Source organism: Lygodium microphyllum, chromosome 23 (genome assembly GCF_053477565.2).
Source record: "Lygodium microphyllum isolate KBCC chromosome 23, Lygodium_microphyllum_v1.1.10, whole genome shotgun sequence".
NCBI classification, from domain to species: domain Eukaryota; kingdom Viridiplantae; phylum Streptophyta; class Polypodiopsida; order Schizaeales; family Lygodiaceae; genus Lygodium; species Lygodium microphyllum.
Window position 1 is genome coordinate 62,838,638 of NC_141157.1, and position 13,551 is coordinate 62,852,188.

Genomic DNA, 13,551 nt, shown 5'->3' on the forward strand with positions numbered 1-13,551 from the left:
CTTGAGCTATTCGTGAGCTGCCTTTGATCTCAGGAAGCGTGCACTCTGTGCTTTGATACTAGTTTGAAGGGGGTGAGTGTACAATGGTGTGTCGAGATCAAGGCATTAGCTGAAGAGCAGAGCTGAGCTAAGAGTTAGAGGAAGTGAACGCAGAGATAGGTGTACCGTTGAGATGGTACACAAAGAATAAAAGAATGTATTTATATGTTAGGGTACATTAAGGGTGTGTTCATACCCGTAAGTCTATTTACACGGAGATGAATGAACTTTACACCCAATAGCGGAAGATATACACAATTCCAGGAGGGTATTTTGTCCACCAAGATTTGACCTATGTAACTAGTATTTAGGGTTCCAGGATCCCATCCCGTGTCACGAAGGGGCTAATCAGATTCTAGGAACAATGTAGGATTTACAGCCAGAGTCCCCTTTGGCACTCACATTTCCTACTACTCGAGACTATCCTTATTGACATACCTTTCGCTAACGGAGCTAGTCTAAGCCTCACGAAGTGATAACCATGACCCCCTTGGAGTAGAGTCTTGCAGCTAGCTTGGGGGTAGCCTAGTGCGATCCTTTCTTTTATCCTGTTTGTTAATATTTTCAATCGGAGATTTAGATTTTAGCAAACATAAACAGTCCTTTTAAATGTATATCAAATGATGCAATGACCATTACACCATCGTGCAATTTATAGCTTCCATAGCCAAGGTAAATCTTATCCTAAGGTAACCTTACATTATAATGAGGATTCTCCTTCCTATAAAGAAGTGTTAAAGCACATCTCTTACAACATGTTAAGCAAGGCATAAATTTTCTGTTTGGGCTATCTTATCCAATATAAGCGAAATTCCTTAAAGAAATATATTGTGTCAATAACTTAACGAGATGACTTACAGATCCTTTAAATAGAATTTCACATTTTAAGCGATAGTTAACTTTTTTGCATTTGACAATAATCATATCGAGTTATTTTATTAAACTCGAGTGCGCATAAAGTCATATGTGCAATAACCTCTTGTAACTCTTTCCATCATGATTCCATGATTTAGAATCTCACTCAATCTAACTACAAATCATAGCGATTAATTGTTTATGCTTGTACTAGTATGCTTTTTAGATGAAGTTGTTAATTCATGTAAGTATAAACTATAGAAGCTAATATTTTATGTAATTATTTTATGTGGCGAAATGATAACCTAGTAATGAATAAATTGGTTTGGCATGACGACATTGGGAATTTCGTCTTTGCTCGCGCTTGCGTTCGCCACACCCGATGTTCCGTTGGTAGTGGCAACTCCGGCAACCTCGGGCACTCCTGTATCTTTGGCAATACCCGTTCTTTGACCGATTGCGGTGGTTCCCGTGGTCATTCCACCTCGTCGTTTTGGAGCCATTGTCCGTGAGCGTGTTCGAGAGATAGGGAAGGCGGAGTAAATTTGAGATGGGAGAGCGTAAGAGAAGATGGCTTAGTCGAAGATCGAGATAGGGGAATTGAGTTTACTCTCTCCCTCGTAGCCTCTCGAGGTAACTCCTCTCTCTCTCTCTCGCTCCTTCTTGCAGCCTCTTGGAGGGGTATCCTTCTACCTCCCTCTCTTTACCTCTCTCTCGCAACCTCTCAGGGTCTCCTTGTGCTTCTCTAACTTGCTCTCGATGCCTCATATTTATAGTTGAATTAGAGAAGAAGGGTTGTAGTTGAGAAGAATAGCTCTTTGTGGAGGGGATCTTGGCAAAATCGGTGATCTGATGCTCAAATCACAAATTTGATGGTTTTGTTGGCTTCGAAAGGGGGGTAAAACTTCAAAACACTTGGTTAGAAAGCGTCCAGATCACTCCTTCTCCTCCCTGTTCGAAGTGCTGTTTACTGCTTGTAAATTGTGATTGTGACACGCACGATTTCGTCAATCATTTTTTTGCATTAAATCTCCAAAACTAGTTGAAAAAACCACTTGCTTTTTTTACATGATATCTTGTTCTAGAAAATTTCATATATTTTTAAGATATTTACAATAATATCTAAAATATCTAAAATATGCTAGTTTTGCCCAAAAATCTAATATTTTTGGACCATCCATATTATACAGATTGTCATTAATGACTAATATGGCTTATAACTCTCGTTCACGTGATAACTTTCGTGATGGGTGGCTACAATCCTTGTCAATTCAGAGAAAATGTCGGGTTACGACTCTCGATTTGAGAAAATGTCGGGTTACGACTCTCGATTTTCTTTCATATTTTTAATTAAATAAGAATTGTTTGTTATTAATGTTTGTTAGTTTTTACTTTAGTTAGTCTTTAGTTAGTAATCTTACTTACTTATTAATCGACCAACTAACTTTTGAACTAACCAACTAACTTTTAATTGCATAGAAATATTACAATATTGGACAGGATATCTCAATTGACTTAAGATCATATGTAATCTCTTGACTCTGCAATATGAAATTTTCCCCATTGAGAATTTGAGTGCTTGTATATGCAAGTCTTTTGTCCTAGATGGACTAATTGCGGTGAGTTGGATTAAATAGCAAGGCAAGCCGTTAGTGGACTGATATTTTCACCAGAATACAGCCTATGATGGGAAATTTGTCTCATCTCAATAAAGGTGTTACAATGCTCATTCAAGAAGCAACTGGCCTTCAAAATTGCTTCATGAGTGCCTATAGTGCAGCCTCAGTCATGACACTTTCTCTGTTTGGCTTTACACACTTGATAAGTCTGTACAGTGTAGGGGCACTGAAACGGCAGCAGACCTACTGAGCTCTATAAAGGCACATAAACATCACATAAAGGAACAACATCATGAGCATCATGCATTTGTCTGATTTGTTAGGGTTGAGCCAAACATGGTCTGAGCCGACAAGGTGTCCAAGATTTCTTAAAGATGTTGAATGCCAGACTGGAGCAACTGCAAACTTGAAGTGAAAACTTTTCATAATGGAAGGGATGAAAAGGATGATATGTGGTTGATTGGCATTGAGTTTGCTGAAAACTTTCAATGATGTACCTTCTGATTTATGATTCCTAAGATGGTGGACAGGCCAGCCCACTTGCAAGTTCCTTAGCACACATAGATTATCAGCTTAGCATGTTTAAGTATATGTCAACCTTAATGCTTGTGTGTGCACTCAGTGCATTTGCAGACTAAGGGCATGGTGTGTTGAGCGATGTCTTCTGTTATGCAGGATGTGCTTGTTCTTTGTTTTTTTGAAATTTAAACAGCTTTGTTGTTTGCAGGCTCGATGATCCCTTGATGTGGGGCATTAAAGGTCTTCCAAGTGACCCAAAGCTTGCTCGCTGGACTCTGGCAGCGGATGACATTTGTTTTACTAATCCCCTTTTTTCTTACTTCTTTCGACTGGGTCTGGACTTCTAAAGTATTATCACCACGCAGAGTTGTATAATGGTCAAATGTTGCATGTCTTTTCTTACTAATTGTAGGATGGATATACTATTTTCCAGCAAAGATAAGTTGGAATCTGACATGTTGCTGTGTTTGGATTTAATATGTTTAGGAAAGTGCATCCCTATAACACGAGGTGCTGGCATATACCAACCTCATATGAATGAAGCCCTACAAAGACTCAATGAGGGTGATTGGGTATGATTTGGTTTCGTTTTTCTTGCTTTACAAATAAACTTGATTTGGTGCCTATCTCAATTGCTGTTATGTGGCACATCTTTCCCATAAATCATGTATTTACCTTGCCCATTTCAGATAAAAAATGTGGCTTTGCAATATAAGCAATGATGATTGTGTATTGTGCACTAACTTATCTGGTTGATGCTTCCGGTGCTTGTGGTTTCATTGAAACTTTATGTGCTTTTTCAGCTACACACTTTCCCTGAAGGGAAAATATCTCAAGAAAATGTCCCCATTCGGCGACTCAAATGGGGCGTGGCAAGTTTGATAGCCAGGTCAAGCGTGCCTCCTATTGTCTTACCAATTTGTCATAGTGGGTTTGAAAAGGTAAGAGTTTGGCTTGAGATTCAAAGTTGTATTCTGTTCTTCTCCTTGTCATGGAGTTCTAGTTTGTACTTTCAATTCTGGAATGGGTTATTTTAAACTTAAGTTGGCCTTTTAAGGGTTTTGGTGTATGCATGTAATATACCTTTTCAGTACTCTTCATCTAAAGCAGTAAATCCACTGGCCTTCTTTTGTCTTCTTAGTGTTGGGGAAAAAGAGGGGGTGGGGGGTGTTGAAGCTAAGTTGTCTATCCCAGGTGTCTTGTGGGCTTGAGAAGTTGAGTTGGCCCTAGCATTGCCTGCTGGTTTACACTCCTTTCCATGTATCATGGGCAGATTTCTATTCTGATTTCTGGGCAGGATTCATGGTCACCATGAAACATTGGGGTGGCATTCTTATCCCAAGAATGTGTCTTCTTCCGATTTGTCTTGTTATCACTCGCTACTTCCTTTGTAGAGTTTTCCATGTATCATGTGCAGATTTCTATTCTGATTTCTGGGCAGGATTCATGATCTTTGCTGTTGCTTCTTTTCCTCCATGTATCTTTTTATGAGCGAATTCACCTCCCACATTCTGTGCACCTCTTAACAAGCAATACACACCTCTTCACTAGAATTGTTCCATCTATCTAAATTCATTCATGCCACTTGTGAATTATTTCTTTTTAGTTTGTGAAATCTCTACACTTTTAAAGATTGGAATGATGCATTGATTTTTGAAATTTTAAGGCCTGTGCAAGTCACGAAACATTCATGGATAATGTTGGTATTGATTTCTGAAGGTAATGCCCGAGAATTATTGGTTTGGAAGAAGGCCTTTACTCCCTTTGTGCTTCAAGAATATAAGCATTGTAGTTGGTGAGCCTATGCAATTTGATGTTCCAAGTTTGAGACCAGTTGCAGAAGAAGCAATTAAAAGGATCTATTTTAGCCATAACTCTCTGGGGAGTTCACCAGTGATGAAACATCATCTGCCGGAAGACAAGGTTCTACAGTGGCTTTATTCACACTTATCTGATCAGATTAGGATAGTAATGCAAGAGCTGTTTTGCAGGGCAAAAAGCCTCAACAAGATGCGGGAGTTGTAGAAATTGAGCATGCAGCCAAGCCTTGCTTGTGGGCTTTTCTTAGTAGAATATTCTTTTTGATGGTCTAGATTGCATTTTTGAGAGTTTTCTTCTTGCACTTGGCACTTGAAAGCTGGAACTGGCTTTTCCTACCTGGTTGGAGGAGAGGTTTTGGATTGCAGTAGGTTCAGTATTTGGTTCAAGGGCTTGGCTTTCAAGCAGTGCAAATTCGGATTAGAAGGTTAAGCTTGATGAGTATATTTAGAGCAACAAGTGCTGGGAGATTTTGGAGGCATGTGCTCAAAGGCCCTAGTTTTAGGGGAGGCTTATATATTCAAACTACTAACCATTAATTTGCACCCTCATTCAAAGCTTGCTTAATTCCTTGTATACATCCTTGTTACTTCAGTAAATGTCTATTTTTGCAACCCATTAAGCGTTATGGTTCAGCAGCTACAGCTCCTAAAAAGATTTCCTGTTCAATACCCTCTGAAGATACTATTTTGATTTTGTGAGCATTACTACTTAAATATCAGATTCATGTTATTGAAGTATTTGGGCCAGCAATGCTAATACCAGCCACTACATCCCCACATGAAGAACTATGTGATTTCTGCCTGTCCAAACAAGCACAATCAAGGAAGAAGTCTATGTTTAAAGAGGTCTGATTCTATTGCTTTATGACCTTAGAAAATCTAAGTTGCTTACCGGCAAATGCATAACCCACTTGATACAAAAGTATCGTGTAAATTTAATTATCAAAGTATGGCATCACCATAGATTTCATTTCAGTTTAAATGCATGATTCACTTGATTTAGAATATAATGCATGCATACAACTACATCTCTTTTTTGAAGGTCCAAAACTTTAATGGAATCTCTAAGATTTGTAGAGGTGCTATGAAGTTCTAGGTTGATGGGGAGTTTGAATAGGCACGCTGAGTCTCCAATGTTGGTGGTGGTGTCATTTGGTGTGATATATCACCATTTTATTTGCCTACAAATCCCTTTTGTATTAGCTTTGAAGCTTTGCCATAATACTGTATGATTACTCAAAGTGCTTCAACGATCTCACGAGCTGCTGTTCATGCAAATACATTTTAACAAAGAAGAATTGGTCTCGCGACTGCCTTATCATTCGATGTCATGACCATTGTATCACATGAAATATATTTTTGACAAAGAAAGTCCACGATATCTTTGATCTAGTACCAACATTGTACGAGATGGTCTAAATTGTTTTGAATGTGATGTTTGTGAAGTGTATGTCACACATTGTCTTTAGCAATTTTGATCTTTGCACAACACCCACAAGTGATGCCAAAGGTGATTGTAGAATTGACAGTTTTGGTAAGCTTGTATAGTGGGTATTTACAATAATTGCACCATAGAGTGAATGAGAAATTTGTACGGAGGAGAAACTAAACATGGGGATTTATAGACCACATGATGCAAACCAAGCTATGATCTTGATTTCATGGACTTTTAAGTTCAAACTCATGAAGCTTGTGCTCTTTTAATGTGTGGATTCGATGGATGTATGCTAATAAGGATCCTTTAATGTATGGATTTGTTGGATGTATGCTACTATCTAGAATGTGTCTCTACCATGTGTGTGCATGCACATGATATTCAAACAACTATCTTTATTAGGGTCAATCTTTCCTAATCCTCGAAATCGACTATGCTTAGATTTGGGCCTTGGAAAGAGAGAATGTAGGTGGACTCTAGGGTATCTATTGTCAACACGTTGATGCTCGATTTTCAAAGTTCCAAGACTCAAACTAGTGAAGTAACTGCAATCATGCTTTTAGCTCATTTTGGTTTTATGAAGTGGTTGTGAATAGTTATATTTATTTACTTCACAATGTTATGTTGAAAGCTAAGCAACTCACATAAACTTTACTCATTTTAAGACATGCAATATTTGCAAAGCACTTACTATCAAATGAAGTGAAGCAATTTTGAGTATGCTTCTTAATTGATGACATTGTAATTCTCTTCACAAAAAATACCTCCCAAAGAGAACAAAAAATTATTTAGAGCCTAAAAGGCAATAGCTTTAGCATTATAATGTAACTTTTAGGTACCTATCATATATAATGAGTAAGGAGTATATACAAATATATAACCATGCAACTTAAATAGCATGACAAAGAGATGGCACAAGTCTCTTCATTTTTTCATGATTATAGAGGAAAATTCCATTTCTCTATAGAAAATATATTATTTTGTTTTGTTCCATATTGAAAGGGTAAGTATTGAAAATATAGCTTTGGATAGTACAAAAATTAAAGTTTCTAAAAATCCAACCTTAATATAGGACTAAGGTTATGAAGGCTATATTTCTTCTTAGGCAATCACAACCTTGTGAATATAATAATGAACATGTAAAGATTAGAGCTAGTAAAAAAAACAATTGAATGTGGAAAAATGCTTGAATTTACTCTTATAAAGTACAACAATGATTTGTTCTCTTCCATTTGTTCCACTTTTTATATTCACATATCTCGTCCTCTAATGAAAAGTTCTATTTGTAGGTTATATTTCTCATGTATATGCCTTTGAGCCTTTTGAGCCATTGTGAGAGTATGATATCAATTTTGGTCTCTTAAGTAGATAGCTCATAAAATGTAGTATACATATATGAGAAGAAACCTTGTCTATAGTCATTATCTAGGATTTGACCTCCTCTCAAGAATTCTATTGAGTTCATCATTTGCCACATGAAATACTAGTAGAAAAAATGAAAGTAAAATTTATCGTAGATTAATAGTATACAATACTAGCATAATGCTTATGTGATGTGATGCAAGGTATGATATCCCAAATCAAGCATGGTAGCACATGGATATGGTGATGTCTTCTTTAGTTCATAATGGTGGCTTTGATAGCTTATAGATTGACCAATTCATGTGGAACACTAAGCAAATGCAGAGCTTTAATAGATGGTCAACTTTTGGATTGATAGGTGTAGCTTTCATGGCCTTGAGCTTGTGAAAATATGAATTTTATTGTATGGACCCATGGAAAGTATCACAGCATGGTGTTGTAGCACTAGTGTGGACCCACATAAAGCATGATAGCATGTGTGTGTGGGGGGGGGGAGAGAGAGAGAGAGAGAGAGAGAGAGAGAGAGAGAGAGAGAGAGAGAGAGAGAGAGAGAGAGAGAGAGAGAGAGAGAGAGAGAGAGAGAGAGAGAGAGAGAGAGAGAGAGAGAGAGAGAGAGAGAGAGAGAGAGAGAGAGAGAGAGAGAGAGAGAGAGAGAGAGCATGTGTATGGGTGCACACGTGCGCATGCACACGCACGCATGCGTGTGTGCACGCATGTACGCACGCACGCACGCACGCACACACACACACACACATTCTAAAATACAAAGTAACCTGTTAGCCTAAAATTTTCAATACCTCTCAAATATCTGATTGTTCAATATTAAGAACATCTTAATATGTTATAATAATATAGTTATACAACTTACCTATGTTTGCACTCCCACTTGCAATCTAACATTGGTAAACCCTCTGCACATTACACAACACATCATGGTTGTGTCAATTGCACAACACAGAGGCCCAAGACTTGTTCTTGTGAGAATGCATTGCCTTTGCCAAGGATGCGTTGGTTGCTACAATGGGGGACAAGGAGCATAATGGTAGACTCACTAATCCTATTTTTGAAAAACCCATAATAGAAACATGCAAAGTAGAGATGTTGATCTTCCTTATGGAATCTTAGCTATAAAGATTTCTCACGTAATCTCTTCTCATGGATTTTTGATTGATGGTGTTATCATGTGGAGACAACTTGGAATTCTCATAAAATTGGAGCATTTTCTTTAATGTAGCATAGAGTTAAAATATTTGAACATACTCATAGAAACATGATGCATGCCAATGAAGGAATGTAGCTACACATCTTCATAGATGCCTATAAGATATCACTACATGCTCATGTCCAAGGATATCATGTCAAAGTGTGTATGTAGGTGTGGATACAAACTTTTTCATTACATAGTTACTTGCTTCATTCTAGAATATTTTGACTTATGCATACCTAACATTGTACTAAAATACACTTAGTGCACACTTACATACATCTATACATTCATATGTATTGAGATATTAGTAGCATTACAAGCATATTAAGATGGATACATATACGTACAACTTGTGCACACATTAAGAACATCCTTAAATACCCATACTTGTTGAAATAGTAAAGGGTATGATGTTTTGACTTACACACATACTAACATTGTACTATACACTTAGTGCACACTTAGCTATCCATGTATTCATATGCATTGATGTATTACCAACATTACTTGCACACTAGGATACATATACATACACACAATTTGTGTGCACAAATTAAGAATGACCTTCCATACCCATACTTTTTGAAATAGTAAGATATGCGCATAGTTACACACTTATATATATCTACTAAGACACACATATTAAGATATGAGTAGTAGTGCTTGTGCACATAGGGCCCCACTTGTTGAAATAGTAATGTGTACATAGTTTGACACTTATGTAAAATGGACACAAAACTTTTTGTTTACGTTCTGTAACATTCCCACCATAGGACGACCCTCCCCCCACTCACGCCGCCAACTGGTGGACAACCGGGGGAGGGGGGGCTGCCGCTTGCTGATTGAGAGGTAGGGGGGTGCCGCATGCCGACTGAGGGGGGGGAGGACCTCCATACCTTACCCAAGATTCCCCCCTCTATAAAAGGGCTGTGGGCGTTGAGTGAAGGAGGAGGGGATCGTTACTGGCCGACTAGAGAGAGAGAGAGAGAGAGTGAGAGAGAAAGTAAGAGAAAGAGAAAGAGAAAGAAAGAGAGAGAGAGAGAGTGAGGGAGAAAGTAAGAGAAAGAGAAAGAGAGAGAGAGAGAGAGAGGGAAAGGGAGAGTAAGAGAAAAGAGAAAGAAAGAGAGAGAGAGAGAGGGAATTTCTCTCTCTTTGGAAGACTTCTGAGCTTGCCGTCTTTCTCTTCCCCTCCCTCTTCGAGAAGGTTCTCAAGAAAGAATTCCCTCCACGAGGAGTCGTCTCTCTCGTAACCTGGGCGTGTAGCCATGAAGGAAAAACCAAAATTATACGATGCCTCCCAAGCGAAGTAAAGTCCAATCGAATGCGAATCCTACTTCAACCAATGGAGCTGCAGGTCAAGGAACCGCGTCACTTGGTAATCAGGTGCGTCCCATCAATCCTACTTTGATGGGAGGTCTTAAGAACATAGGCCAACTTCATTGGGAAGTGAGAAGTATTTGGTGAAGGTCTATGATAACTAACCACCATTTAGGTTGCATCATTCTATCATGTTGGAAACTGTGTTTATGTGCACTTTGGCATGTTTTGAACGAATAAATTGCACGAAAGATTTTGCATTCATGCACGCAAAAAAGAATCAAGGACCTTAATTGCTTGTGCCCATAATGCTTTAGATTATGCATTAACATTGGCATGCTTGAAGGTGCTGAAAAAATGGGTTGTTAGGATGCTTATGCATATTCATCATTAAGTGGAAATCATACTTTTTTTTGCATTGCAAAATTGGTTAAACTGAAAAGGTAGGGGTAAAAGTTCGAATCAAGTCCATGAGAATCATGAGTGCTACAATAATTGGGTTAAGTATGTTTAGATCATTGCAACAATAAGCTTGGTTTTGGGCTCTTATAATCCTTTAGAGAGATGTAGCTCCTACATGCATTAGGCTGACGATTTCGTGTTCCTCGTACAAAAGAAAGACACAAGCCTTTGTTTATAATTTGTGTAAGTGCAGTGAAAAGAAATTCCCAAGAGTAGAACTCCATATTGCATCATCGTCCTATGAAAGATTTGCATTCAGATTACATGGTATCACGGACGGTTTCAATGGTACTTCTAGCAAGTCATCTTAAAGATAGTTATAAGACACACATATGAAGCATTAACCTTAATTGCTCAGGTAGTTCAATGAGATAAATCCTATACGGGCTTAACTCGACTTATTTAGGATTAAAGGTAATTGAGCCAATCTATTGTTACTTCATAAGTTGACCATGAGACAAGTAAAACACTCACTGGTATCTATTCCAAATCTGGCCTTGAGAAAGCTGAAACAACCTTGAAGATATCACCTTCAACCATGGTGAATTTGTCGTTAATACAAGAGGTTCGAGTGTCGTTTCTTCCAATGACAAGAACCCTGTATTAAAGTCTGGCAAGCTAGGACAGCTTCCATCCCGAGAACTATTGGATATAGATCCAATTGCATAATTGCTCGCTCCTATCACACAGGAGCGGGGTCGGGAAGAAGGTATTCCCTAACCCTCAGAGGATATTGAAATTGCCGCCAAGGCAAGAAGGTCAAGCGCTAAGCGTCAAATTAGGGACCCCCACCTTAGTAGATGCCTCGAGCACTCACCTACACCTTTGTTTGTGCTTGCAAATTTAGGAACATTGCTTCTTAAAAAAAAAAGATTGTGTAACCCCAAACTCATAAATAAGCATAATGAATCAGGTTGAAATTTTGGAGGGTGCGCCAAACCACCCCTAGCTGGCGGCCAATCCTAGCCAAGGGGGTTCTAAATAGTCATGGTAGGAATGTGGACCGAACCTGCCACGAGAGGTTTCTTCGCGGGTTGGTTTGAATGTAGGAGGACGCTCGGATGCCGGGCGGGACTCTAGCTGTAAATTCCTTGCCTCTGGGTCTTACTCAAATGATCAACATGACTCGGGATAGATTCTCGAGGAGCCCTTGTTACTACTGCAAGGCAGAAGCTTGGTGGAAATAAAGTGCATCCTTATGGATTACAGATTTTGTCCCTTTTGAACAAGAATTGTATCTCTGATAAATTGCTAATATTAAGTTTACTTTTAGGGAACCTATTTGAATTTGTTTTCGTGTCAGTGCCATAAGATTACGTGAACGAATCCTGTCCTTTAAAGAGGCTAATTAAGGAAGCTATTTTTACATGTCACACCTAAAAGTGATAGGGCTAATTAGACAACTAAAGTATGCTGAATGAGGGAAGCAGGAGGCCAGAACCCCTGACGGGTCAGTCCTACAGCAGGATGGTCCCAGAGAACTGGGAGGCTTCTCACAAGGTTTACTTAGCAATCGTTAGCTTAAATCCCGATTCATGTCGTTTTAGGGGACTAGAATGGGATTATGCCCATGGGCAGAGAGGTTGAGCACCGCATCCCTCTCGTTTCCCATTCTCTTTGAACCAAGTGCGGTACGATTCTGCTTCGGCTTGGTATCTCTACGTAAAGTAGGATGTCCAAAACCTGACACTAGAATGCTGTCAAGAAACCTTGACCACTAGGGATACAAGTTTCAGGTTGATCCTAGTGGGTTCGGATGCAAACATTCCGTTGTGTGGCGGCGGACTCTAGAAACCCTAGGTGACAAAACCCGTGACATTCCATGGGAATGTCGGGCAGCGTCACTTAGACTCGTCTCTCGATGGACCACTAAAAACGTGGTTGGACAACAGATATGCACGTTACACATTCTCATAATAGTTTCATATATGACTATGTGAAGGATGGACATACACAGAGGAGGTCAATGGGTAGAGACCTAATACACTTGTTGATATTTTGTGATAAACTTGTTAGCCTACTTGGATGCATGTGTATTTTTCTTTTACACACACACACACACACACACACACACACACACACACACACACACACACACACACACACACACACACACACGTGTACACATATACATATATGTGGAGAGAGAGAGAGAGAGAGAGAGAGAGAGAGAGAGAGAGAGAGAGAGAGAGAGAGAGAGAGAGAGAGAGAGAGAGATGCCAACATGCAAATCAAAGAGCTCCCATGTTTTGCCTTCTTCAAGACTAATGCTTGTGGGATTATCAAAATGATTATTTGTAATCCACCTCATGAGCTTGCAATTAGTGACTAGTGTAAGAGCCTTGGCCTCGACTATCCAAGTTGAGAAACTCGGGCCCATGGATCTCCTCTTGAAATCAAGGGCTATCCTAACACCCTAGCCTCTCTCCTGTAGATTGGGAGGCAGTGTGCTCATCACCACTTGGTAAAGGGCCAACATGTGCTTCATCGGCGTGTACTAAAATTCACTTGATGGTCCCATCTTGATCAGGTTCCACCTTAATATTATGGCCACCATCACCCATCGCCATTGACATTGGATAACTACTACTTCGACATGGCTACCTATTCATCTTCTATAGCTAGACATATTGGAAGAAGAAGATATCACAATAGTAATCCTATAAGTTGTAAATACTATGTTAAGTTGATATAAAGCTTTAAAAAAAGACAAAACCATGAGATTAGATAAGGAAAAAGGTTTTGCATCATAGTATTTTTTTAAGAACACAGTTTTCAATTTTTTAAGAGTAAAAAAGAGGAGATTGAAAAAAAAAAAGTTGTAGGTGCAGAAGTTTAAATAAAAGCTAAATACAACAATAAACCCACCTCTCTTTCTCTTTCTTTGACTTTTCCTTAAATTGGATTTCCCACTTT

General features: G+C 38.9%; 1 protein-coding gene across 1 annotated transcript in view; it reads left to right on the forward strand.

Moving 5' to 3' along the window:
* Positions 1-6,156, forward strand: part of LOC148016252 (Phospholipid/glycerol acyltransferase family protein) — a 58,838-nt gene extending 52,682 nt beyond the window's left edge. The window contains exons 2-6 of the mRNA XM_087664335.1: positions 3,241-3,365; positions 3,519-3,604; positions 3,836-3,973; positions 4,752-4,955; positions 5,024-6,156. Of these exons, the coding sequence (XP_087520461.1) occupies positions 3,241-3,365; positions 3,519-3,604; positions 3,836-3,973; positions 4,752-4,955; positions 5,024-5,125 (655 nt within the window). The 3' untranslated portion in view covers positions 5,126-6,156. The remainder of the gene's footprint in view (positions 1-3,240; positions 3,366-3,518; positions 3,605-3,835; positions 3,974-4,751; positions 4,956-5,023) is intronic.
* The last annotated feature ends 7,395 nt before the right edge of the window (positions 6,157-13,551 follow it).